The 25,945-nt window shown below is 39.7% G+C and overlaps 4 protein-coding genes across 9 annotated transcripts in view; all 4 read right to left on the reverse strand.

Annotated features, from left to right (window-relative positions):
* Positions 1-6: 6 nt before the first annotated feature.
* Positions 7-9,423, reverse strand: smarcd2 (SWI/SNF related, matrix associated, actin dependent regulator of chromatin, subfamily d, member 2). The gene is made up of 13 exons (XM_035667067.1): positions 8,864-9,423; positions 7,749-7,945; positions 6,225-6,267; positions 6,001-6,123; positions 4,952-5,071; positions 4,152-4,247; positions 3,373-3,474; positions 3,091-3,252; positions 2,500-2,597; positions 2,157-2,292; positions 1,902-2,024; positions 1,438-1,539; positions 7-1,323 (listed from the first exon to the last, which is right to left on the reverse strand). The coding sequence occupies exons 1-13, from the start codon at positions 9,014-9,016 to the stop codon at positions 1,270-1,272; spliced, it is 1,509 nt and encodes a 502-aa protein (XP_035522960.1). The 5' UTR covers positions 9,017-9,423; the 3' UTR covers positions 7-1,269.
* A 744-nt stretch (positions 9,424-10,167) lies between these two features.
* si:dkeyp-118b1.2 (uncharacterized protein LOC559983 homolog) lies at positions 10,168-14,727 on the reverse strand. Of its 4 annotated transcripts, none has more exons than XM_035672315.1 (9): positions 14,596-14,727; positions 13,992-14,040; positions 13,745-13,868; positions 13,476-13,608; positions 13,023-13,194; positions 12,769-12,869; positions 12,615-12,637; positions 12,057-12,102; positions 10,168-11,166 (listed from the first exon to the last, which is right to left on the reverse strand). In XM_035672315.1, exons 3-9 carry the CDS (start codon positions 13,793-13,795, stop codon positions 11,147-11,149), a joined length of 546 nt encoding a protein of 181 aa, XP_035528208.1. In that variant the 5' UTR covers positions 13,796-13,868; positions 13,992-14,040; positions 14,596-14,727; the 3' UTR covers positions 10,168-11,146. The 4 variants fall into 4 exon arrangements, with proteins under 4 accessions (XP_035528208.1, XP_035528181.1, XP_035528199.1 ...); XM_035672288.1 differs by having other exon boundaries at positions 10,168-11,146; positions 14,596-14,726; XM_035672306.1 differs by lacking the exon at positions 14,596-14,727 and adding an exon at positions 14,398-14,523 and having other exon boundaries at positions 10,168-11,146.
* Positions 14,728-15,431: 704 nt separating this feature from the next.
* On the reverse strand, positions 15,432-19,787 carry LOC118335088 (nucleolar transcription factor 1-B-like). Of its 3 annotated transcripts, XM_035671302.1 has the most exons (14): positions 19,674-19,787; positions 19,476-19,585; positions 19,181-19,356; positions 18,972-19,040; positions 18,641-18,681; positions 17,812-17,953; positions 17,664-17,705; positions 17,522-17,581; positions 17,177-17,238; positions 16,889-17,078; positions 16,745-16,792; positions 16,589-16,651; positions 16,192-16,254; positions 15,432-16,105 (listed from the first exon to the last, which is right to left on the reverse strand). In XM_035671302.1, the coding sequence occupies exons 2-14, from the start codon at positions 19,507-19,509 to the stop codon at positions 16,046-16,048; spliced, it is 1,050 nt and encodes a 349-aa protein (XP_035527195.1). In that variant the 5' UTR covers positions 19,510-19,585; positions 19,674-19,787; the 3' UTR covers positions 15,432-16,045. The 3 variants fall into 3 exon arrangements, with proteins under 3 accessions (XP_035527195.1, XP_035527187.1, XP_035527180.1); XM_035671294.1 differs by having other exon boundaries at positions 18,641-18,678; positions 19,476-19,781; XM_035671287.1 differs by having other exon boundaries at positions 19,476-19,781.
* A 638-nt stretch (positions 19,788-20,425) lies between these two features.
* Positions 20,426-25,945, reverse strand: part of slc4a1b (solute carrier family 4 member 1b (Diego blood group)) — a 7,873-nt gene continuing 2,353 nt past the window's right edge. Inside the window, exons 4-17 of the mRNA XM_035665677.1 lie at positions 25,581-25,653; positions 25,199-25,241; positions 24,909-25,093; positions 24,271-24,481; positions 23,950-24,153; positions 23,715-23,863; positions 23,411-23,605; positions 23,044-23,292; positions 22,791-22,880; positions 22,468-22,634; positions 22,128-22,369; positions 21,834-22,003; positions 21,174-21,347; positions 20,426-21,040 (exon numbers count right to left, since the gene is read on the reverse strand). Of these exons, the coding sequence (XP_035521570.1) occupies positions 20,960-21,040; positions 21,174-21,347; positions 21,834-22,003; positions 22,128-22,369; positions 22,468-22,634; positions 22,791-22,880; positions 23,044-23,292; positions 23,411-23,605; positions 23,715-23,863; positions 23,950-24,153; positions 24,271-24,481; positions 24,909-25,093; positions 25,199-25,241; positions 25,581-25,653 (2,233 nt within the window). The 3' untranslated portion in view covers positions 20,426-20,959. The remainder of the gene's footprint in view (positions 21,041-21,173; positions 21,348-21,833; positions 22,004-22,127; positions 22,370-22,467; positions 22,635-22,790; positions 22,881-23,043; positions 23,293-23,410; positions 23,606-23,714; positions 23,864-23,949; positions 24,154-24,270; positions 24,482-24,908; positions 25,094-25,198; positions 25,242-25,580; positions 25,654-25,945) is intronic.

Genomic DNA, 25,945 nt, shown 5'->3' on the forward strand with positions numbered 1-25,945 from the left:
AACAAACATTTGTAAGTATATTTATTGTAAAAAAAAAAAAAAAAAATCCTCCAAATGTATAAAAGATAAAGGCTTTTGATTGATACACAACATGCAAAACATTTTACAAAGAGGCTGTACAAAACAAATATTTGTACACACAAAATGTCTAAAATTCTGAGTGCCTTCTTAAAAAAACACATTTTGGCACATTGATATCTGTTAATATGGAATGTTTAAAGAAATTCAGGAGGTCCTCTCATGCAAAACCTTAACACAAAAGCATTTCAATGAAAAGTTAACACATGAAACTTTAAACTGTACACAACATTTTGGTGCATTGTTTAGTTGACACACTACAACTGCATTCCTATTTTATTAATACCAGTTCACCCTCTTGGGAGGTATGGATCCTTCAATCCAAACAGTTCCTTTTCCTGGCATAAAAACAATGAAAACACCCAATAACAAATGAAAATAGCATGTAAACATTCAAAAGCTGCTGCATTACAGCTGGACACAGTGGACTCCTGTCCGTGAACAAAAAAGGAGCTCAATCTTTCCCAAAAGTAGAGCTTTCCTGGAAATCCTGCTTTCTTACACACTAAAGAAAGGTTTTATTTCAAATGATATATCCACCAATATTTAAAAATAAACAGAATCTAAACTTCTAAAGCTTCTTATTATTTCCTTGTAAGTCATGGGACATCTTAAGAATTCCTAAATTTTTGTAGAATATAATCCATATTTTCTCAATGTATTTCTGAAATAAAAAATAATATATATTTCTGGTGTAAAATGGTTTTAAGTATGGATATATATTTGGGATGCCTCCCAAGGCAGGTATCAGGTATTCATCCTTTCTGAAGATTATGGCTTTCAAATGTAAAGGTAAACAAAATAGCACAAAACGGTGATGATGAAAAACACCTAGACAGCACCAATGCTTAAAATGTTTGAAGCATAATGTACCATGAAGAAAACATATTGCAAAACAAGGCAATGATTATTTGAACAGGCTCAAAATAGCAATGCAAGTTAAATGTATTATTAAGGACACATTAATCATCGCTTTGGTCCCATATACTTTGTAGATTTTTGAATTATTATCTATAGGACAACAGAGATCCCACGCAGAAGCTGGTTTATCATAACATGCCAGAGAGGATGGCTTTGTGAACATTTAAGCTCCAACATTAGCTTATTTTTCTCTCAGCTAAACCCAATTTCAGTTGAAGAGACATTAACATTTGATGAGTCAACTGGCTGTGACTCCTCTGGAATATGTCTTTAGGTGAGTCGGATGCCCAGCACCTGCTCCAACTCTTGTCTTCTCTGCTGCACCTGAAACCAAAAAAGGAGACAGTGTCAGTGCGAACTAAAAACAATCTACTGAATCCTTACAATAATCAAACATGTACATTGTTAAGCATGAGATAAGGCTGCGTAATTCCTTACTTTGGAGTAAACGTATCTGCCCACTGCCTCTGGTACCCAGGGCGCCTGGTAGAACTCAGTCCTCCTCTCTTCCTCTGGGTTTCCTGTCACATCTGTCATCAACTGGTGGAAAAAAAAATGCATCATTAAACACGAGGAACCACAATTTCATGAATACAGAAAACAGTTTCAATACCCAATGCCAAAATAAAGGTTTAAGAGAATACAAGAATACATTGTTAATTTACTTTGGCAGTACTGATGGATCCAATTAGTAATCACTGTACCTCCTGGAGCGCATGTTTGTCAGAGAATTGAAGTACCTTCATTTAACATGAGCAATCAATCGCGTAAAAGTATCTGACTACACAAAATATGTGCACAAAAACAAACATTTGATAGGGTTGTTATGAAGATACAACAGCCATATAAGTTGGAATAGAAGAAGGTTACAGGTACAGTAAGTTAGTGGTGGGGACATTTACCTTCAGATCCCTGCTTTGAGACTTGAGCCAGTCCTGGATGAAGTCCTGTGGATTATTGCTGAAGCTCAGCATGAAATCTCTCTCAGTCTTCAGCTGGTTGATGTACTCAATAGTCTCATGAATCTGCAGTGAGCACAACCAGTACAGCAATAGATGAGACATCTTAAACAAACAAAACATCTTTCCCACTGTTATTTACTATTATCCTAAAAGCCAGTGAGTTGCGGACATTTGTGATGGACCGGCAGGCCTTACCTTCATCTCCAGAGCAGCAATCTCCTGTTGGTTGGTTGTAGAGGACAGGAAACTATTCATTTGGCCCTTCAGTGGGTCATCCACCTCCACATCAATGTCATAGCATGCAGTCTTCTTCTGATCTGTGGGGTCCACACTGCTCAGAGGAGACACACAGACAGCAAAACAGAATTAAAGGTTGACTATAATCAGGGCAGAAGAAGAACAGGCCAGGAGTGAATATTTTCACTCATTATAAGCAAAAACCTAAATCTCTAGAAATACTCCCTCTCTCTCACACACACACATATAAAAAACATGTGCACAAACACAGTAAGATTGATAATGATCTACACTCCCCTACCTAATCATGTGATTGATGATGATGGGGTCAGGGTGCTGCAGCAGGCCCGCCAGTTTCATAGGAATCTCAGAGAACCTCATGCGAGGACAGCCAAAGATCTGGACAGCATTTGGTTAGAAAACAGAGACAGTTAGACATGCTAAAGGTAATGTTTTGTTGTCACTTTGTCTCTCAACAAGCATTAAAACATTACAAACCCAATATAACAGATGTATATCATCTGCACAATCCTATAACAGTCAATGTGTACCTTAAACAAAAGAGTTTTTACAAGAATATGACTTTTGCATGTCACAGCGCTAAAGCCTTGTTGTGTGATGCAGCATTTCTAATTCTCTAACTGTTTCCATCCAGTTTTAGCAACAAAAGCTGGAAGTCTGTTTCTACTGAGCGAAGCGTTTAGAGGCTTGTGAGTCTAATAGTTTACTAGTTTGAGGGAACAAAAACAATCCCTCAACAAATCTGCACATTTGATATAGTCCATACACCAATTGATTTTTAAAGCGTATTCAAGTGTTAAAGCAACAATGTATGTGTTAAGTAGTGAGCTTGCATTTTGCTGCTTGGCGTAGCCTCAAAACCATCCATTACCTGTCTGAAGTAGCGGTTGCAGTTGATGTACTCCTTCTCGTGACTATCCTGCAGCTTGTTGTTCTTGATGTAGAGCCAAAGAGCTTGCATGATGCTGGCCCGCGTCTGTGTGTGCACACCCAGCAGACGAGCTAAACGTGGATCCAGTTTGTACTGAGGGGGCTGGGGGGGGGGGGGATAAAAAAAAAACATTGGGGCAAAGAAAATGTTGTTTTAAAAAAAAAGTAAGTAAGCAAGTCAAACAACTGTTTGCAAGATGGTAACTGAGTAAATGGGTGGTACCTGGTGGTCAAGCATGAGCAGAAGGGTGCATTTAACATTCACGTCACCAGGCCTTTTGACCTGGAAACCATCCGTCTCCTGAGTGGTGGGCATTCTATGCCACTGAAAGATAAAATTAAGTAAAAAGACCTGATTTCTTTTTCCATTTTTTTTTAAGAGCTATTAAATCGAAAATGAACTGATCTAAATATGTTCCTCCGCAGTTCTCTACTTACTCCTCCTTACTTGTGGCTTCTGTATACAGATATAAATACAGATAGTGGATCTACAAGCAGACACATACAAGCAAATGCTCTAGGACAATATTAGTTCAGTGCCAGTTTTATTAAATGCTGCAATCATTACATATGTATTACTATAAATTCTTTGTTTCGCTGCTGTTGTTTTTGTGTGTGACACACTCAGTTATATAAATTAGACTCTTAACCAATGAAAACGTTAAAAAAACGAAAATGTTTTTTGTGGTGTGTCAATATGTCAAGCAAACTGATATATCTGTGGGATGAACTTAAACCTAAGTTACACAAAGTTGGACTTAACATGGTAGGATATTCTCCAGACTCAAGAGCTCTTCATAATCCTCCCCTGCACTGTCAAACAAGAACAGACAGGATTGGATCCAAAAGTTTTAAAGATTCCAGCTGAACTCCACTTTCTGACTAGGGCTGAAAACTGTAGCAGGGCCGATGAACCAATAGTAGTCTCAGAACATTTTGGTGCCTGTGTGCCTAAAATGTTCCAAGGTGGTTGCATCAAATGCCTTAGAAATGATGTCATACCTCTACTAAGTGGTTGTCAGGTCCATAGAGCTCCTTATCAAGCTCAATCACCAGGCTTTTGAAGAAAGATGAGAACTTCTTCTTCTGCTTGCCAGGCTAAAAATACAAAGAAAACACAAGAGTGTGAAAAGACAGTAACAAGATTGCTATCTATGTATGTCTTCTTATTGTGTTGTGTCAGACTGTGCAGTGTGCAGCTGCATTGTTTAGCCCTGACCACATTGGGGGTGGCGAAAGCACAAAACTGTAGACAAGTAGAAAAAGCTGTTGCTGCACCCCCGCCCTCTCCCCAGCTCCAACAAAGTCTGTTTGCACAACATGACCCCCTTCACTCCTTCCCTCACGTCCCTTTTCTTTTTCTGTTACTCCATGCAACACTCCTACGCATGCCTAGACCAACGAGCCAGGGGAAAAATTAACAGAAAAAAAGAAGAGGAAAAAAATCCTCCTTCATGTGGCCCCAGATGACACAATGAGTTGAGCTAGAATTGATGGAGGGAGGGGAGGCATGTCAGCTCATGGTATGTAACGGCTAGTGGTTTCAATTCCTCATTTCAAAAGAGAACATGAGCTTGTGTGTGAGTGAGTGTGTGTGTGTTAGGAGCTGTAAGGGTGGAGTGGAGAGAGCTGTAAACACACATCTGGTTGCGTGGTCTGAGCCAAGGACACAGGCCAAACAGCTCAGTGACTAAAGTTTTCAGAAACACAATAACAGAGACTGGAATACTTTGGAGTCAGACCACACTGGGACTATGGTGAAACAGCAAGATTCAAATGTAACGAGAGTGTTGTTCACTTACTTCCTCCAGAAGTTTGCCCTCCACTCTCAGTTCCCATGAGGAAACCTTCTCTGCCTCCTCGCCCTCAGGCTTGCTAGGGGTGTACGTGTTAGAGATGTAGATCCTGAGCTTGCGTTTTTGCTGTGTGATAAGAGATAGAGAACAGGGAGATATATCAGGAATTCCAGTAAACACTTGTACTCTTAAGATATTCATGAAATCAAGCTTTTTTTAAAAAAAATACTATTTATAGGTGGCATTTTTTCACCAATAGCCATTCAATTGATTTACATTCTGTAATTCCCTCTCTATAATACAGTTTTTGTTAGTGGCGGAGTCCGCCATTCCCATGCTGGATCAAATTAAAAATAGAAGTAATTTCCCCATGGGATTATTAAAGTATTTCTGATTCTGATTCTCTAAGCACGAGGATACACAAGACATTATGCTTGCATATAATCCAGTATTACTGCTTTAATTTCATATCAGCCACACTGTTTACTGTTTACTCTCACTACTGCTCATGCAAACTCAACATTTCCTACTGATGCTGCTTCACATTAAAAACATTAAGCTGGCTATACACGGAGTTGCTTTTATTGTGAAGACACCACAGGAAACTCAACATAGTCGTCACTTAGGTTAGCGCTAACCACAGTCGTTCTACATTTCTGCAAAACCAGGCACAGCGAGCTGTTAGATGAAGAGTACTGACAGGCTGCACACTTCCAGTTCTTCAGCAGAACTATTGCTGAAGATAGTGGAAAACTAGTCACACTGTACAGAGTATGAAATTACATTGCTTATTGTTGACTTACTTCTTGATTAAAACAATGTGTTTGTTTGGCTGCACTGTAAACAGGCTGCCAGTTGCTCTTCTGTTGTATTTCTGAAAAATGTAGCCATCCGAGGAGAGTTAGCTGTTTTATTGTTGTTACTTTCGACAACGATGGGTGTTGCCAAATACACCAGGCTTGAAATCTTAAGAATTTTAACATTAACTTGTGATGAGGCAGCACATGATAAAGCCTGAAAGTTATCCCAAAATATCCTTTCGTTATCATTAATACCATAATGGGCTTCTTGATGGCTTCCTGAATCTCCATGCGCTTTCGGGCGATGGTCTGATCCAGTTTCCTCTCAAAGGCCAAGAGATCCATGTAGGCCTGGGACTCTGGGACCAGGTCTCGGATCTAAAGGGCCAACAGCAGGACATGAACATTAAGGGAATACAGCTACTGTAATCAAACTGGATCCATTTGAAGTATGATGCAGGGGGCCAACATATTCTTACCCTCTGTGGGAGAACCTTGTCAGCCATCTTGCGTCTTTTAGCTCTAAATCACACAGAAAAGATCAAATATAAGATGCTTTCTAAAGTATTATATGCTCAGTTGCAAAAAAGTTAAAAATAAACAAAGACATATGAATTGATTCTACAATATAAAGGATTTAATGGCTACAAATACCACTTACTCAAACAAGGGCGTACTGTACTATGTACAATGTTGTCTCATCATTTAGCATTTGTGCTTTTAAAAGTATGACCTTCATTATACAATTTACAAGGCACTGACTATGCACTGACATAAGATTAATAAAATGCCTCATTCACTTCCTTTGATTATCAATAATTTGTGAAACCCTGCCAGTGCTATCTCTTCATCCCCGTATGAGCACCACAGGCTCCCACTTATCATTGCTAGAGACTTCATAAAAGCTATTTTGTTTCTTTAATTAAATTAAAGTTCCCCCTCATTATGATTGCATTTAACTCCAAGCTCTTTAATGAGAATTTAGGAAGTTGCTTCAAGCCCTTTGGCTCACTAATCCTCCTATACTGAGAATGTTGTTATGAGATAAACCTTTAAAGACAAGCGCTTCATTGTGGAAGACACTGTAAATGCTGTCTCACATCATGGCTCGCCACATTTACGAGTGTGGCATCACTGAGCAGTTTGAAGTCAAAAATACTCACTCGTGTCTGCCGCTTTGTAAGCAAAGGCCAGTCATGAGATACCCCTATCCTCGTGCTGTGTGATCTGAGCTGTGCTTTTAACAGCACAGTAAACTTCACAAACAGATTGCAGAGAGAAAAACACATCCTGAACGGAGAGCCACAACTAGAAAAATTAGCCACTGAATTTTTATGACTACTACAGTGTTATAACCCACTAAAAAAGTTCTTAAAAAGAAATAATCCTTCCTGCTGTAGTTTTTGTCCTGGCTGAAGAAAACATTACTAGTAGGGTCCTTAAAGTAATCCTGTTTTAAATCTGTGTTGTGAATAAGGAGGAAAAACACCCGCTTTCATAATTAGACGTTCCTCTTATACACAGGAGCCATTTTTTTATGATTCTCAAACACTTTTCTGGTTTTATTATATCATAACTAGCATTATTCACTGTTACTGTTGTTAATGTAAAAAGGGGCGTGGCAAAAGATGTATGCAATTTGGCAACTATCTTAATAACTGATTAATTAAAGCATTTAATACATGTAAAAGTCAAATGCCAAACATTTTCAGGTTCTAGCTTCTCAAACTTAAGGATCTGCTGCGTTTCTCTGTTTTATATCCTCGTATGTTGAATGTATTGGCTTGGACTGTTGTCAAATGTTTCCTTGTGCTGTGGGAACTTCATCAATCCGCAGTTTAATTGACAAAGAAAATAACTGTTATTTATACAACTGCCGAGGCAAAATCTCACGCAGCGCTAATCTCTGATTTGGCCCCTGGCTGTCGTGGTCAATCAAGCTTGGCGTTATTCCTCGTCCTCTGCTTCCCTCACACAAACACTCTCACTTCTCCACAGTTTACCCTCGTCTTAGGCCTCCCAGCGCCTCTTGCTGCTGCTGTTGATGCTGGTGAAGGAACCGCTTCCTCGAGGCGTCCATGCTTGGAGGCCCCATGCCTGGCCGCATAGACATGTTCCCACCGCCGTAAGAAGGACCAGGCAGCTGACCCCCCATTGACCCTAAGGGGCCCCCCACTCTGCTGGGTGGCATCCCTGAGCGCTAGAGAAAAGAAGGGAAGCCGAAGCTATGATTTCAGGTTCATAAGAATTGCTGGGAAAAACATTGTTGTGTGCTGAACAAGTTTCTTTCTACAAATCTGTTCTAGTAGATTATGGAAGGATAATACGGAAATAAATGATCTCCTGTATCTTGTTTTACACTGTAGTTATAGTGTGAAAAAAAAAACACATTTGATTCATATATCAACAAAATAGGTGAGTTTTCTCCCTTAACAGTGCTGCTTGCTTTGTTCGGTCTCTCCTGTAACAGAAAAGCTCATATCTGGACCCATATGGCTCAAACTGACAAACATGGCACAACTGTACTGGTGCATCATAAGTAACGACCGCATGAAGCTACAGATGGTGGCAAAACTGGGATAATACATGCAGGCTTAGCGCTGACAGATGGTGGTGATGATAAAACTTACTTTTGTTTTCAAGCTAACTGACAGGGCGCTAAGGGCGGCCACGTGATATTCTCTTTCAACAAATGCACGAAACATTGGTATGTCAAACTACATTTAATAAAACATCTAATTATATATATTTTATTAAAAAAAAAGGGAAAACAATGATCACTCACTATAAACGCCACATTAAAATAGTTACACTCTTTTTATTGTTGGCAGCCAGTAATACCTGTTTCAAATGCGGAAGTAGCACCTTAAGTAGCCCCTTATTTAAGTATGATGAACTTTAAGGTTCTTCTTACTTTAATATCTGTCAGGTCACTGTGTTTTAACTGGAAACTCCTGTTTAAACCCAAACTAAGAACTGCATTTATTCTGAAAAGCATGCAGCAGAGGTAACATAAACTTTGAATAAATCCACAGTAAAATTAACTTCAGTCAGATAGCGTCAGTTCTCCCCCCCCCCCAACGTTATTTAATAAAGATAAAGTATGCAGAAAACCAACCTGTGGGTACTGCGGAGCGCTGCTCAGGCTGCGGGGGTATCCCGCCGGAGGTTGGGGCATGCCTGGCAGCCTCATGCCCGCAGCATGCCCAACATTCATGGGGTGCACATTCGGATTCATCGGAGGACCCGTGAAGCCTCCTCTCGCTGCCATCTGCTGGATCCACAAGTGGTTCAAAGTGACGGAAAACTTGGGTCCAAATCGAAGTATAGCAGGCTACTAAACGCCACTGGTACGAGTCCCAAAAGTAGCTAAGCTTACCCACTCCAGTGACTTTAAATGAGCTCGGTTCTGGTTTGACAGCAAGCACACTGTCAACAAAAAGCTAGCTAATGTTAGCTCGTTTCCTATCGGTTCAAGTTCCGGGATTTGCTTCTGTCTACAGCTGCTTCTCTTCTGGGCACCGAGTGGAGGCTGCTGTTTGTCATCTCCTGCCCCGGTTCCCCAGTCCTACCATCGCTAACGAGCAGCTAATTCACTGTGAGGCTGATGAAACACATGATAGGCTGACTTACGACAAACTGAGTGTCTAAAGAGACACCAAGTATTCTTGTAACTGCCTACACACACAATGCAAAATGCTGCCTTCATCGGTATCGGACATTTCGATGTTACACATTTCGGCGCCTAATCTAACGTTAATGCTCTTGGCGAGAACACATTAAAAATTATGTTTAGTTGCGTTTTTAGTTGTGTATTTAATTAATACCTGTATTTTTTGTTTGTTGCCATTATTGCCTCTTTTCCTCTACATAAAAACTGCCACCGCAACATATGTTCCTGTCAGATTCTAGTAATTATTAATATCACTTGAATATATGACAATTAGCTCACATCACAACATGGCCAGATCAGACTGTAGCCTGCAATAAGGACCCCACCAATTTAAGCGTTAATTTTCCACCAGCCCTATGACCTACACACGCAACTGTATCGAAGCTCATATTTCGGAGTTTTGGAGGAGCGTCTGAAGGCAGCATAACTGGCAGTCTTCAGTTTTGGCAGCTCCATTCAGAAGATTTTACTTACAGTAAAACTTACAGTAAAATCTCCATTTTTGTGAACTTTGTTGCGTTTATAAGCTCTCAATTACCTGAGAATGAAGTGGAAAAACAAACTTTCACAAAGCAACATTTTAATGTCTCATACAATAGGTGTATGGAAAATAATAAGAACTGAAACATCCCTAGAACTCTTCATTTGATCAACAGCCTCCCCTGTTGGTCATTTCTCCTTTATTAGTAAGTACTCAACCAGGGCTACTGAGGTGTATTCAGTGCTATTAAAGGTTCCAGAGACATAACGACAGGTAACAAATCATTTATTATGCTAGACAGATGAAACAAACTGAGCCATGATAGCAGCAATTCAACTATTGGAATATTTACACTATCACTTCACACCAAGGATATATGTAACCCTTTACAATGTAAACACATGATACAAAGACATTTTTTTGAATGCTAGAAAACAAGCCAGTCTATCCACCAAAACAAAATGAAACAAAACAAACCTGCTTTCAGCAACAAATACCTGCTTGTACAATTAGGGGTTCATCGACTGAACATTTTTAAAACAAGTTTCCACAGGTGAATGACAAACTCTCTCACACACTGTTATTGTAATTCAATTGGAGAACTATGAGCCTGACAGTGAATGTGAAAATAAAAAAGACAAACCATTAGTAATGATTGTCTTTGACATTATTTTTTTTTTCAAAGAATGACATTTTAAAAGGTGAGGAAATAAAGTACACCTAATGGCTAATCAGTTCTGTATTTTAAAGAAACAACATACTGTATGTGCACACTTTCACTCTTCACACAGCTGCCTCTGCTTGGCCACCGAATGAATTACACCTACTTCTGTGCAGTGAAATCGTATATGGTGATATTCATTATTTTGGACTCCAGCAAAAACTTCTGAAACAAAAATTAACTACAAAAAAGAAGTGAAAAAAAAAAACTGAGTGTTGGTACAATGATTTTGTGAAGAAGAAAGAAAAAAAAAAATCAGTCAAGTATACAGTGGGAGGTCTGAACTGCTTCGGCAGAGCAGCAAACGCCATAAATGTCACGTATAACATCGACGTCCATTGATTTCACAACATAAAGAACTGAGGGTGAAGTGTTGTTGGTCTTTCCCGTTTTGTGTGTATGCGCACACACCGTGCTAAGAGAATGTGTCTTTGTGGCTGAGTGTGTTATTGAGGGAATGCCTCATCTTTCATCAGCATGCGTGGGCTTTCCTGGTTGTCCATGCGACGTCTCGGACCCATCATGCCTATGGAAATAAACAGGAGGCTGGATGTCACCAGACAATTGCAGGGATTTAAAATTAGTATTTACTTCATTTCATCATTTCTATGATCAACAAGAGACAGATATTCAAAACGATATTGAACCATGAACCCTCATCTAGGCATGCATTTACTGGACAGGTTGGGATCCATTTTCTTATTCTAAAATGCTGCACTAAGCAGGATTTGTTAAAATTAAATTACTGGATTCAAAATAAGTGATCTGCCCTAACTGAAATGTGGTATGGTTCTCAGCCACAACAAACAAATTTAACAGCAGCCTATTTGAATTAAAGTATCTCTTAAGCAGCAATACAGCAATTTAATATAATAGCTGTACAAATTGTGATAAAAAAAAAGAATGATGTCATAAAACTTCTGAGCTCATAATATAATCACATATTTCATACTTTCCAATGTAAAAATGTAGTACATCCTAGCCTGGTTGTTAAATTGTCCACAGTGTATATCACTAACAGCGACCTTATACACATAGGCAGTATACTGATACACTGATGCTGATGTTCCTGTTACTTTCTCTGCAATTTAGGAACATCAACATGCAAAAGGGTTGAAAGCAAACATTCAAAATACACTTACTTAATTTAACTCAAATGTTTTACTGTATCTTCTGAAGGCTGTAGCATTTTATTGCGTATTTAGTGTTTCCTAGCCTCATAGATAAGATTAATAGAAGCATGAAATCAGTCAGGAATATTATATGAGCAAACATGTGTTCCTGATGTGCTGGGATTATAAATATTCCCACAATAATTGTTGTATTATGTTTTAACCGGTGCTGTTTGCGTAAAACTGAACGAATATTTGAAGTACACAAAGCAAAAACTGCAGAGAAGCTATCAAGAAGAGGTTTAAGGATTCATTTCCACTTACTGTTCTTATGTTTGAATGATTTGGATCTTCTGGGTGAGTTTGGATTCTGAGGTGGAAAAAGAAAATATAATTTAGTTTGAGAGGACAAATCAGGAATAATGATTAACAGGGCTGGACCGATGCCGAGTCTGATACTGTGCTCATGTACTCGTAATTGTAATCATAAAACTACTCAGATACTACTTTACGGTAGCGTGACGTTATAAAACCTCTCGTTAGTTGAGTAGGTAGGCAGTGGGGAAGCAATGTCAGCAGTTTGGAGACATTTTAAGCAACTTTTACAACAAAATTGAATTTGTTACTGTCAGAAAGTGAGGAACATCTGATAGAAATAAAACACGTTATCAATTAGAACTGTAAAAGTACTTATATCTGTACTTGGTATCAGCAAGTACCAAAATGTAAGTACTTGTATTTCTCAAAAAAAGTAGTATCAGTGCATCCCTATTGAGAAATATTGTGTTAAATGTGTTAAATATAAATCAGTGAATGATGGAGATAATAATAACAGTACAATGTTAACTAATTGTTAGGATTTCACAACGAAATGAAAAGTACCTTATCCGATTTCCTTTTCTTGGCTGTAAAAGAAAGACATTGCATTTTAGATTTGAGTAATTTCACATATGTCCAACTTCATTTGAGGATTGTATTGACAATCAACATTCAGCACCAGTAAAAAAAAAAAAGGTAAAAGGTAGCACCAGTTCACCTTTCTTTTCTGCCCCGTAAGACCAGTCATTATCATTAACGTCGTCGTTATCCTCTTGGTCGCTCTCTGACTTGTTGTTGGTGTTGTTACCGGTGACTATTCTGTAAAAGACAGAAGAATGAAGCATGCAGTGACTCAGCATTACTCACTGCAAGTAACAGAATATTTGAGGGTGAAGATTATTGAGCTAACAGGACAAAGGAAGAGGCGTACATCGGCGCAGTAGACAAACTCTCCCTGTGTTGCTCTCGTACCTGCGGTTGGCTATGCGGCTGCTGTTGCGTCCCATCCCCAGGCATTTCTCCAGGTGGGGGGCAAAGCGTGAGGCAGCGATGCTTCGGCTGCAGTTGGGACAAACGCACTCCTTGTTTTTCCACTGGTTGTACACCTGGCCAAACACATCCAATCCCGGCTGGTCCACGATTTCTGGAAATTTAAAGCAACGGTTGATAAAACGCTTCTGCTTTATAATGTAGTCACATAGAACGGACACGGATGGAGGTCAAAATACACATAAACCTACATTGCCTGAATGTACTGTTGCTATTTTTAGCCTTATTTATAATCTAGTGTCATTCATGTGAACAAGAAAGTGAATTGTTCACTACCCTGAGGTAACAGTGTGGCAGCTTGAGAAATATTTCATCTTTATTTCACCAGAAACCCCCTAGTCCCCTAGACAAAGGCAAAGGCAAAGTCATGCTCACCAAAGTCCCTCATGCTTTCTTGGTCCGTGTCATCCAGGAAAAAATAGCCCTGCTTGACGGCCCGGTGGACCTCGAAGCAAAGACCCAGGCATGCATCCTCCACCAGGTCAGACAGGATGTCCTGAGCTAGGCCCTGGCAGGCAAGGGAGGGAGGCAGGGAGGCAGGGAGGAAGGGGGAGAGAGAAACAGACACAAGTCAGGCCACTGTTTGCAGGCGTAATGTGCATTTCCAAAGCTACTTCTAACACTGTATCCTTGCTCTCCTGTACCTCCAGCTTGCTGTTGTCCAGGCTGGACATTGAAACCTCCTCCATTTTCATTTGCCAGAACTACCAGATGAGCCGACGCTGCTGTGGTCATGCTGTAGCGCAGCAAGCATCGGCCAAAACAGGGCTGCAAGCAGGAGGGAAAACACAGTTAGTTAGCAGCACAGTGGCACCATAATCCCGTCTTTAAACCAATGAATGTCAGTGCGTGGTGAACATTTGACGCCTTGGAAGTGATGCGGCTACTTACAACTGCACGTTGAAAACACTGCCGGGGAGACACTTCCCACGTTTATAACCTGCGAATAACACAAAACACAAGCACTTAGCGTCGGTGTTGTTGCACTGCAACATCTCACACGGAGCCAAACACGACGCCAGCTCCGTTTTCAAAACACCACCCTGCCGCGGGTCCGAGCAATGCTGTCTAAAAGGAGAGTAGCTTAGCCAAAACCCTGCCGAAGAAAACAAAGAGCGTGGCTGTGAATAGGCTGGAGGATTTGAACGTGCCAAGAGGGGTTTGCAAGAGAGGCACAAAACCTCCGGGTCAACAGCGGCTAAAGCTAGGAGCTGAACGTGTCACAATGTATCAAGCTGGCCGGAGTAAATAATACAATGTAACACATTTGTAGGCGACTGAATGGTTGAAGAATTACATTTGACTACAGCGAGGCTCGTCCGCGAACCTAACACCGCTGCTGCACTGCGGCTGTTCGCCTCTCAACCCCGCGAACAAACCCCCTCTGAAGGAGACAAACAAAACCCAACCCCCTGCATACCCCCCTCCTCGTGAAGCACATCCACGAGGAGTACCGCTATCACAGCTAGGCAAATAGCTAATTGTGTTTATTTACCTATTTCGGCAGGCATCCATCTTTACATCACAGAGATCAGACAGTAGCAATCGATCGCTACACCGAGTTTCCACCGAGCGCTTCCTTTGCAGCACTGCCTCATCCACACACAGCAGCATGTGACTGCGTGCTGCCCCGTGCAGTTAGTGCGGGGAAATCGGCCTTTTGTTTGGCTTTGTAGTAGTTATCTCATTAATGTGCAATACTCTCAACGTTATCTGTACTTACTACTGTTATTTATTAAACTTGTGTCGGTCACATACTGTAAAATACATTACTTCTATATACAGTATTATAATGTACACAGGGTCTTATCTTATTCCTATTTTATTGTATTTTACATGTATATACCTATATATACATTTTCTACTCTGTATATATTGTGTTAGATATTGTAATGTAATTCTTTTTATTTATATTCTTTAATGTGAGCAACTATATGATAAACCATTTCCCCCTGGGATCAATAAAGTATTTCTGATTCTGATTATAAACCATCGTGGTTTTTTTCTTTTTTAGATCTGGGTCTGGTGTGTGCCTTAATATGTGAACTTTTCTTTTTCATGAGACAATCCAAGATAATTCACATCTTTACATCTTTATTAGAAAGTTTTTTTTTTTAAATAAAAACAATAAAATGCAAGGGTGTATTACGGTAAAAAAAAAAAACTGCTAAACTTTAAAAAATGTAAAACAGTTGGTAGTATGAATCACATAATGTTTTGATTAACTAATTTTGACCCCAACATCATTGTAAAATCTGCTCCTCATGGTGCTTTCACTAAATGTATACATACATGTTATCATAGTATGAAACTAGTTGAGCAATGGTACAATAAGGTGTCTCAGTAGTCTCCTTTATTCACAAGGATGGCTTGATTTACCTCAGATGCATTCATGTTCGGAAAGGACCAGATGAATCCGTATTAACCCATCATCGACAGTATTCCAGTGGCAGATTAGAACAGAACAAAGTGGTAATTTGACCTAATTAATTTTGGGGATATGCAGCATGTAAGCACAATGTAAGATGAGATAATCAAGGTCTTAAAACATGTTTTCTTTTTTACAGAGGAGCATTCTATGCTCATAAGAGGACCTACTATTTCTTACAGTTACAATAGTTTTGGTTTTTCTGAAGCAGATGCAGTCAATTTTGACTGTTAACTCTAGTATAATACATGCTGTAATGGTGTTTAATTCCAAACTTAAACTCTGAAGAAATTGCCACACTGTGTAACTGTAACCTGGGCCTTTTGTGGTCCCGGGGAGTCTGGGGTCCGAGGGCACTTTGAAGTCCGGAGGAGCACTGGTGCTGGCAACCTTCCAGCCAACATGGCTGCCAAACATTGTGGCATTAAAGTCAGCCATCGGAGGGATCGTCCATCATCTCAAATCCAGAATCCGGCTCTGAACTTAATGTGTGTCTGTGTGTCCGTCTCTTGACCATCTAATACATCTCAAACATGTCATCCCCTAATTCTTCTTCTTCTCCTTCCTCCTTATCATCCTGTGGACCAACAGTTGATATTTATAACAGCTCAGTGGACGGTTGCAAATGTACAAAAAAAGTTTTTTTTTTTTTAAAATTCGAACCTCTTCACATTCCGCCTCTTCTTCATCATCGCTGCTGTCCTCCATGTCTTCATCTTCTGAATCCTGTGTGACATGCAATACATTTAGACTAAAAATTGAGCTTTTAAACCCTGAATGCAGCATATAGAATATCCTTTTCATTCTATGAATTATATCATATTATTCCTTCTAGACATACAGTAAATCACACAATTAACTGTGACTTTACTGACTTTATACCATTGACTAAATATTAATTAGGATAAATCCAGTGAATTTAATTTTAGTTGTATGTGAAAATGTATGAGTCATTGGTAAACCTCACTATAATACCTGTGCTACCAGAGAGTTCTGCATTGGTCACACCATGAATGTGTGTGTAAGAAGAGTGTGTGTTGCATCAACACATCCAACTTACTGATGGTCTGTCCAAGCTTTCTTCTTTTATGTAATAAACTGTTGCATCAAGGTATTTACGTTTCTGAAAAGAACAAGTACAGCATACTATGAATATAAGAAAACAATGTTAGAAAAAAAACGTTAAAGACAGAAACAAATGTGTGTAAGTGCTTACACTGCGGTTACACATCCGATATTGTTTCTGCTCTGCTGGCTTCAATGTCTGAAGAATGTAAAAGGTGACTCATTTGTTTGAGTTTGAAATGAGAAAAACTGCCTGGATTTAATAAAAACATTACAAGGAGAGGGTTCTTTATACCTTAAACCACTTCTGCAGCTCCATCGTGTATTTTTTTAAATTTTCCTTTACTTTCACATTGTAGCGTTGCTTCTCCGTATTGGTAAGGTTCTTCCATATTTGGTTGGCCTTGATGAAGCGCTCCTTTGCATTTGGATATTTCCTCTTTAGAAGTGCCATCTGATCTTTGCAGAATAATGAATTACTAGATCTGCAAGTAAAGAAAAATTCAGTTACATGTTTGTCTTTACATAGACAACCATGGATTTGATTTGTTGCTCATAAATGTTGTTTGAAGGTCATTCTCACTGAGCTGGCATCTTGGGCTCGCCAGGAAGTTTCTTGACACGAGTCACTTGTCTTTTAATGACCTGCATTAAAAAAAAGAAAATTATTTTTCAAAGAGATCAATCCAGTGTAGTTGAGCACACACACAATTCCCACTGAGTAGTTGTTGTTGTAGGGTCGGATCTGGAGGGGTGGCATTGGGTAGCAGTTGCCAAACAAAAACCTTTAAAGTCTCAATGCCATCCTCTTGCCCCCGGATGAATATTTCTCTAGATCTGCCCCTGGTTGTTGTTTATATAGGCATAGTGACAGAGAGAGAGAGAGAGAGAGAGAGAGAGAGAAGAATCAGAATCTGTTACCACTCACCTTGGGTCTCTTGATGCCATGCTTATTTATGATCTGCTGCTGCTCCTTTTCATCAAAAGTCTGAGGAACATAAACATCATCTTAACACAAAGTCTGTCAGCATCAGCTCAAAGCTGCACCTGCAGTCTTGCACCTTACTTACCATCAGATATTTGTCCAGCTTGATCGAGTACTGCCTCTTCAGCTGAAAAAAACAAAGTATTTAATTCAACTGATTTTTACTGTATCCCAACATGATAATCTTGATTTCAGAGAACAAGTTATTATATTCCATATGCAACAGTTCATACCTCTTTGCAGCGTGTGCTGTACTCGTCCCGCTGTTTCTCCGTCAAATCTCGCCAACGTTGGGCCCACTTACTCACGTAGTCATTTTTTTTTACGCCCGCCATAGATGACACTTGCTCTTTGCAGAAAAGATTATAGCCATTGCTAAAGACACACAAAAACACACACGTGCTCAGCTACTGGTGAATTATCTGCTTGAATCCTTGTTGTCAGCTTGTTTAGTTCATTAAACCAACAATAAAAACTGATTAAAAGCTAAGTCTATAATCTAAAGCTAAGTATATAATAAGGCAAACCTCTAGTGAATGGCATATTGAATGGAATATTCAGCAGGTACTCTTTGGAAATGCCATGTCGCCTAGTGGATAAGGATGTAATTGAGGGAGCCAATCTGACGCACCCTTGATAAACACATATTTCAAATATTTTGTCATGGTATAAAAGTTACTGTATTGCCTCTGTCAACACTTAAAAGCTGTGAAAATATTAAATTAAAGTTTACAGCATCATCTCTGCTGCCTGCTGCTGTTTGACTGTTAAGAACGCACTTTGCTTTTGGCTCCTTCTGAACTGGCGGCTCCAATAACATCCTCATCCACTATGGTGGTGGTTACTTTTCACCCACTCACATGAAGCTTCACAGTGAATTTTTAATTTAAAAAAAATGAATGAGGACATTATATTGGATGACACTACACAGAGTGAATATGATAAAAAGAATATTGAATGATCTGCAAGTTTCTTATTTGTGAACATAAAACAAAGCAAAACAAGTCATTCCTAAGCTGTCAGTCACTGTTACTGTAGAGTGTGTGTGTGTGTGTGTCTTACAAAGGAGGCTTGGTAGGCAGGCTCTTCACATCTTCAGTCTGCTGTTCAGTTTGAAGACAATTAATATTTCAAGATCAATCAAATATGTGCCCTCCCAATGAACTATTGTCATATGAATATAATATAATCAACAAAACAATACACCTCATAAGTTTCAAGACTGATGAGTCATTATTGTTTTGCAGGAGTTCTGTATTAGCAGACACAATGAATTTGTGACTACTAGACACTAGTGAACTACGTGGTAGTTGGCGTTAGAATATAACATTGCAGAGAGCAATTTTGCTTTAACAACATGAAGCTCTTTAAAGCTTATGTGCGCTGTGCTCACCTGGCCAGGACTGGAAAGGCTATCTTCAGCTTCAACAAGGAGCTCTGTGAGGGTCCGAGTCTTGCGCATCTGAGTAAGAACAAGGATATCACACTGAACTAACAACATTGATCTTTTTAGTCTGTCTTCAATTTTACTTCAGCTCAGACCGTCAAATCTGAAACATATACACCTTATTGGTAACAAATGTAAAATTGTTTTTGACTCACCTCCTGCAAAATCTCCATCCACTTTCCCCTGCATGCTTGAGGAGAGAAAGGAGGGAAAGCTACCTTCTGCCAGTCAATAGCTTTCAGTCCTTCAGTATACTCGCTCATTCTGTCTCGTTCTGGGATGCCGGTTTTCATTGCAGCATAGAGCTTCTGGAGGTTTGCCTTGGTCCAGTCTGTAGTTAAAAGCATTCATTAGACCAACCAAAGGCAGCTCTCTGCATTATAAGAGTTTAATATCAAATGGCAAAAAAGATTTTAAAGACCGTGTTACTGTTTATTTAATTGTACCCACCAGATGTTTCATCCTCAGTATTATTCCCTTTCATTTTCCCCGATAAACTGCAGAAGTAGTTGTTGTTACCGGTAGCTGGACGCAAACTGGACGACTCTGACTCCCGGAAACTGTTCAACATTAGCCAGTGAGCTAACCTATAAAACTTAGTCACCAACAAATAAAAATAAAAAAAAACTTAACTTAACGATACGTTACCGTCACAAGCGCCGTTGTTACCGTATTACAAATACACCACATGGACCATTTACTTTTTTTTTAGCCAACAACAACATGCAGAATCCGCCATGCGTGGTGGGCGCGTCCTTGCTGAGCGAACAACCAATCGGGAACGAGAAAGGAGGTGTGTCATCTGTAACAGCCAGAAATCGGCCAAGGAGCGTTCATTTTCTTCTTCGTGTTTATTGGCGGATGGCAAGCTTCTCAGACAGCGTTGAGGTTGGGGAGCGCCATCTGTTTGAGGGGTAGGGTGTCAAATCATGGCACTAAATGATCTGATAGGAATCATATATTTAAAAGTAAATGTTAAAAAATCTATTTTATATATTATATTTAAAATTATGTCACGATTAATAGGATGTGAGAGCACCCATCCTATGTTTATTCTGGTGTCCCACACATATTGTTAATGTATGTACAGGTACCAAAGTGAGAAATAATCAATGATTATAATCTTGTGAATCGTCTAATTTGTTCCTGCATTCCTTAATCCTAATCAAAAGCTAGCCACATCCAATGATTGGTCTTTTTGGAGGTAGTTTTTTTTTATATTATTTATAGAAAGTTGATAAGACGACAGCTACACAACACACAGCATACATTTTAAAAACACACACGAGAAGTCAACATTTTCTCTCTCCCTGTATTGTGGTGTTGTCCTTTTTTTTGCTCTCCAGTGTTATTCTTGTTAAAATATCTACACTTTGCTTGCATCATTGCTTTATAAATCATGTATTATTTAATTCAGAGTCTGGATTTTACTTGCATTAAGCAAGTGAATACAACAAGTTTCACATCTTACAACATTACATTCAATGTACAAATGCTTGGAAAAACATAACATTTTTGCTTTTAATATTTTCCATTCAGCATTTAATCTGTCCATTTTTGGAGTGCTGGAATGATGATGAAGATGTTTTATTTCACTTTGTATTCATCTATTATAAATGCTTAAAACATTTACATATTTGTTCTTTATAAAAATAATAATGTTTTATGAAGTTTTCCAGCAGAGTGTAAGGCACAAGCTATTAGAAACAAAACAACATAATGCAAATAATTTACCTGAGTGACTGTTTAAAACTCTTCAGGAATGCCTGACAGCTTTACTATGAAGATAGAATCTATATCTGCACTCTTTATGAAAAAACACTCAAAACATGTGCTCATAGGTAGATGAAACATTCATTTGAGCCATATATAAAATAAATATCTTTCTGTTAAAATAAAATATTGCTGGCAGCTGTCACAGAAGATAGATACATCTACAATGGCATCTGTGATTCACAGTATACATCCTGCCCCGGCTCCTCCTCGAATGTCACTTTGGCGTCGTCAGCATCCAGCTAAAACAGACAGAAAAAAATGTGCTTAACACCCACACATACATCTCATATATCCTTTTAGACTTCATATATTCCTAAAGGTGCTGCTTACATCTGTGTTACTTTATTGAAATGACAATAGGTTACCACTTACACATTTCATTTCCAGTTTAGTGAAGAGGTGCCCGGTCATGAACATGCGTAGTGGGATGGTGAGGATGAGTATAAAGGGAAGTGCGAGGGATACTGGACTGGACTTAACAATCCACAAAATGGCAAGGCAGACAATCTGGATAGCTGTGAAAAAGTGCATTCGTCCTGTGCTCACCTGTAGTATAACATGTAAAAGTATTAGTCACGTAGATAATATTGACTGCATGGTCAATCCATGATATGAGTTTATATATATAGTAGTTTAATTTATAACAAAACATCATATTTTATTTTATATATTTAGCTCTTAAAGATGTAAAATAATTGCAGTGAAGTAAATATGTGCCTCTGAATGGTTGTGGAGTATAAAGGAGCACAAAAAGTAAAGTACCTAAAAATTGTGCTTAAGGACAGTACTTGAGTAAATATACTTAGTTACATTCCACAACCTTCTACAGAAGTACTGGTATGTATGGACCATTTAAACTTAAAGTGAAGTAGCAACAGCCCTGGTGTGCTCCACAATTATTGGATATAATATGAATTCATGTCAGACATAACAATCGTTAAGTCAAATAAAATCATGAATCATCATGAAAACATATGCATTGCATGCTGTTTGTAAAGCACTTCAGCTATCCTGTAATCATGGGACTCTTACTCTGGTGGCGTAGGGTTCATCAGGGTGATATTTCTTAGGGATGAGCAGAAGCAGCATACGATCCCATAGCTGGATGCCATTGAGTGATGTAACTCCCATGTAGAGAAAGATCCCAAACAAGGCCGACATGGGAATCATCTTTAGGATCGGCTCCATCAGAATTGACAGACCTTGACACAAATAGACGTTTGGATAAAGAATGGTGTACTGTGCTTGAATGACAGACGTGTAGATTTCTAAACATGCAGTTGTAGAAAAAGATACATTAAGACTGGATGATTAGACAGCACGTACCAACCAGCAGCGCCACCAGAATGCCACTGATCCTCTGCTCCATCACCTTCTCAATCACAGGTTTTGGTCCTTTGCTCATGACGGTAAGGGCGTTGGCGTGGGTGACAGATCGCACCGTGGCAGCGCTGAGCCACGGCACACCAAATATTGCACTGAGTCCTCCCATGCTGACTAAAACCAGCAAGTCAAAGTGGAACCCAGAGCCTTTGACCATCTTCCTCTCAGGTTTACTCACAATCAGTCTGTTAAGAGACATGACACATGAAACAAGTTTGGATAAAACCGGGAAATATGTTTTCTGAGGTTGATAATTCATTGAGCGATATTGTTGTTGACTTACGTTGTGATCTGAGACTCCAGAAAGATCAGAATGAAGACGAGCATGGCTGGGATGCAGCATGCGAACATCAACCACACAGGGAAAGCCTGGTGCTCTCCAAAGGGATTGATAAGCCAGCCTCTTTTGGCTGGGTTTGACACCATCAGACCTTTGGGAACCACTAGTTTCTACGAAGAGAAAACAGTTGTTTGCTTTGGACATTTAATTTTTCAAGTAACTGGTCAGAAAAAGTGAATATCTTCCAAAGTTACAGCATTCTTAGTGTAAAATTCTCTCTTTGTGTTTACTGAGCACTCAAACTAGACTTAGACAACGGGGCCAACCTGAGTGTAAGTATCCTCAATATTGTAGTCCACGACAACCATGAGGAAAATGGAAATAGGCACACCAAAGTCACCAAGCAAACGTCTGACCTAGTAAGCATACATCAAAAACAAAGAAAAACAATGAATCAATTATAAATACATCAGTTATTAACATATACAATTGTTTATAACTGGTTTATTTGTAACTGGGAACTGTAATAGTCTTTACTAAAATAATCTGCAAATGCTCTCACAATCTTCGCCAACTCACCTTTCCAGGAAGAAAAGTGCCGTTTTTGAACTGCCGCAGGAAGAAGGCGATAAAGAAGCAGCCTAACATGAGGCACATGGAGAGCAGGGCTGTGTTGGGGTAAGGAGGCTTAATAGTGTTGACAATGACAGTCGAGTTTCCAGTAGTATTGTCATATATGACTGTTTCTTCCACCTTCGGGTGCCAGGGATTCTCTATAGTTGAATTCAGATGATCGTAATTCAGAATCAGTGGATGGGCCTTAAAGATCTAAAGAGAAGTCAGGAGAGAGCGAGGAAGAATTGTAATCTGGCCATGAGACACAGAACAATAATCACAGAGATTAAATTAGATTGAAGACAGATGAAATGGATAAAGATGGTTTTACCCTCCCTAGCTTGGCAAAAGTCTCATAGATGAAGATGAGGGAGATGAGGATGGAGAAGATTTCCTGGGTGAAGCGGGAGATGAAACGAACCAGGAAGCTGCCCTCAAACGCCACAATGACCACCACAATGATGATCAGCCACACTCCAACCCACACTCTGCCCACAATATACTCAATGCCCTGGGACTTGCAGAACTGAGTGAAGGAAACAGGGGACGAGGTGAGTTCAGTGGGATCATAATGATCAAAAAAGGCTTTAACAAAACTCACAAGGAGGTGGATATAATTCAGTGTTACAACTTACAGCAAAGAAGGCCTCCTCAAACACTAAGAGAGGACCAGAGAAACCAATGACCAGGACTGGTTGAGCAGCGATGAAGCAGAAGATGATCCCCTGAATGCTGGTGGAGATGAGGAGCTCTGGAACACCCATCATGTTGTCCACCTTATCAGCTGTAGTGGCAAAGACGACGGCAAAATATTATTATAGGATCTACAACATGCAGCAACACCACGCCTATACAAATATGCACACATACCCAGCAGTCCTCCAAAGGTAATGGCAGGAGACAGGGCGGCAAAGTAGATGAAGATGACGGCAGCAAGGACCTGGACGTTAAGAGCATCTGTGATGTCACTCTTGTAGTACTGGTAGCGCCTCTTCATGTCTCGAATCATGCCGCCAAACGGTTGACCAGTGCGGGACAGGGGGTCTTCAGGTGGAGGCCCGGTAGAGATGGAAACTGGGCGGAAACAATTTAAAGTGAATACTAAGTTTTAAGATAGGAAACTGTTCCAGCTAATAATTGGTTTGTTTATGTGGGTGTTGTATAAGAAACAACGTTCTGTGACTGACTCACCCCTGCGAGGCTTGGAGTCCAGGCGGAGTGGGGGTTCGGAGGCCTGTAACCTGTCCTGCAGCAGTTTCTTCTGAAAGCTAATAATCGAACTGAGCATCGCCTCGTTCTGGATCTCGGTGGGCGGGATGACGATGCTGCAGTCCATGAAGTCGACCACGGCGTCTGTCAGCTCACGGGCGCTCTTTGCCTGAAACGCTGCCTGATTGAATACCTGGCATGGAGATAGTGGAGGGATATTAAAACTGCAGATAGCTAACTTTGGTAGCAGACTGGCAATACATTTCCAACTTCTAAACATTTCTTATGAAACAGTAAATGGTCAGAGATATTCTTCAAGCAGCATCTGAACAATCCGTATTGTTACTATTAAGTGTCTATGTATGTGGTGTAGTACTTGAAACCTGAACTCAATTGAGACTTTACTTTGAATGAATGACTACAACGCTTGAACATGGAAATGCAAAAACAAGAATGCACAGTTACTATAATACTTTACATTTTATATCGATTCTGACTGAAACCACAATTTCATAGGCTCAACCCTCTTTAAAAGTCATCTTATCTTTTAACTTTTATGTTTCAGTTAATGCGTCACTACTCACACAATCAAGGTTTTTATAAAGGCTCAGCTAACTCACTTTATCAGCCATTAGTGCTGCCATAGCACGGCCAGTCTCGTGGTAGTCCATGTCGGTCTTGCTTGGGCCAACCAGAACAAAGACAAAGCGTACAGGCATTGGGGCCTCCAAGGCAGAGTCGAGCACTACCGATTCCTTCAGACGTACAAACGCAACTGTGGGCCTTTCCAGAAAGTCCAAGGCTCCTGGTTCAAAGAGACAGAAATATTGTATTGTTAATAAGCACGCACATATAAATATACAAATAAATACACACATGTTGTACTCAAACAATGCAACCACTGGCTTACCTACTAGCACCATGGAGGCCTCTACATTGTCAGATTCCTCCCTCTAAAGGAATACAGAATGAGCAGACCTGGTGAGCAAACATCAGACTTTCCCATCCCTATAATTATCACTATATTCTAAAAAAATATATTTTTAAAGATGAGATAGCCACAATAATGTAGTACTGTAGTACTTTTAAATAATCAATTTATCAAAAAAAGCATGCAAAAAATAATTCTGAAGGCATGCATCTAAAAATAAAAACAGGATCCTCTCATATCTTTACTCCTCTGAATGACAGATTGACTGGTCTGACGCCAGAAGTCAGTTTCACCTTTTAGATCGCTGCCATCGTCTCACCATTATCATTAGATGGATGATCACATCAGTGGAAGAACTCACCCTTTCCTTGACTGAGAACTTCTGCAAGTCCAACCCATCAGTAAGGGCTTGGCTCTCTGGGTCATCTGATTGGCTGCAGGGAGAAAACGGCACGTGTCATTGGCATTGTTTGTGTCAGACTGAGTGGCAGCAGTGATAGCAATCATTAAACAAAATAAGTAAGTAATAGATAAGGGGCTGGTGTATTTTCATCTTTAGCTAAATGAGGCGATGCAATATTTTCTCTATCTCTGTTTCATTCAATATATTCAAACCTGTAGTTCAAAAGGGAAGTCAATAAAAAGTTATTATTTTTCTAGGAGAAAATCAATGCCACACTTAGGTGAATCTAAGAAGCTAGTAGCCATGTTAGCTTAGCTTAGCAT

This window comes from Morone saxatilis, unplaced genomic scaffold (genome assembly GCF_004916995.1).
Source record: "Morone saxatilis isolate NCDOM2014 unplaced genomic scaffold, NCSU_SB_2.0 Contig1, whole genome shotgun sequence".
In the NCBI taxonomy this organism is placed as follows: Eukaryota; Metazoa; Chordata; class Actinopteri; family Moronidae; genus Morone; species Morone saxatilis.

What these genes read in the sequence shown, in the direction of transcription:
- smarcd2 (XM_035667067.1), bottom strand. Translation starts at nt 9,016, where the DNA reads ATGGCAGCGAGAGGAGGCTTCACGGGTCCTCCGATGAATCCGAATGTG. An exon ending in TGCTCATGCTTGACCACCAG is followed by an intron (nt 3,253 to 3,372) that starts GTACCACCCATT and finishes CCCCCCCCCCAG; the next exon opens with CCCCCTCAGTACAAACTGGA. An exon ending in GCAGATACGTTTACTCCAAA is followed by an intron (nt 1,324 to 1,437) that starts GTAAGGAATTAC and finishes TTTTGGTTTCAG; the next exon opens with GTGCAGCAGAGAAGACAAGA.
- si:dkeyp-118b1.2 (XM_035672288.1), bottom strand. Translation starts at nt 13,795, where the DNA reads ATGAAAATGGAGGAGGTTTCAATGTCCAGCCTGGACAACAGCAAGCTG. An exon ending in TGGACAACAGCAAGCTGGAG is followed by an intron (nt 13,609 to 13,744) that starts GTACAGGAGAGC and finishes CTTGCCTGCCAG; the next exon opens with GGCCTAGCTCAGGACATCCT. An exon ending in AGCCGCATAGCCAACCGCAG is followed by an intron (nt 12,870 to 13,022) that starts GTACGAGAGCAA and finishes TGTCTTTTACAG; the next exon opens with AATAGTCACCGGTAACAACA.
- LOC118335088 (XM_035671287.1), bottom strand. Translation starts at nt 19,596, where the DNA reads ATGTTGAACAGTTTCCGGGAGTCAGAGTCGTCCAGTTTGCGTCCAGCT. An exon ending in TACTGAGGATGAAACATCTG is followed by an intron (nt 19,357 to 19,475) that starts GTGGGTACAATT and finishes TTTTAACTACAG; the next exon opens with ACTGGACCAAGGCAAACCTC. An exon ending in GAGCCCAAGATGCCAGCTCA is followed by an intron (nt 17,079 to 17,176) that starts GTGAGAATGACC and finishes CTTTACTTGCAG; the next exon opens with ATCTAGTAATTCATTATTCT.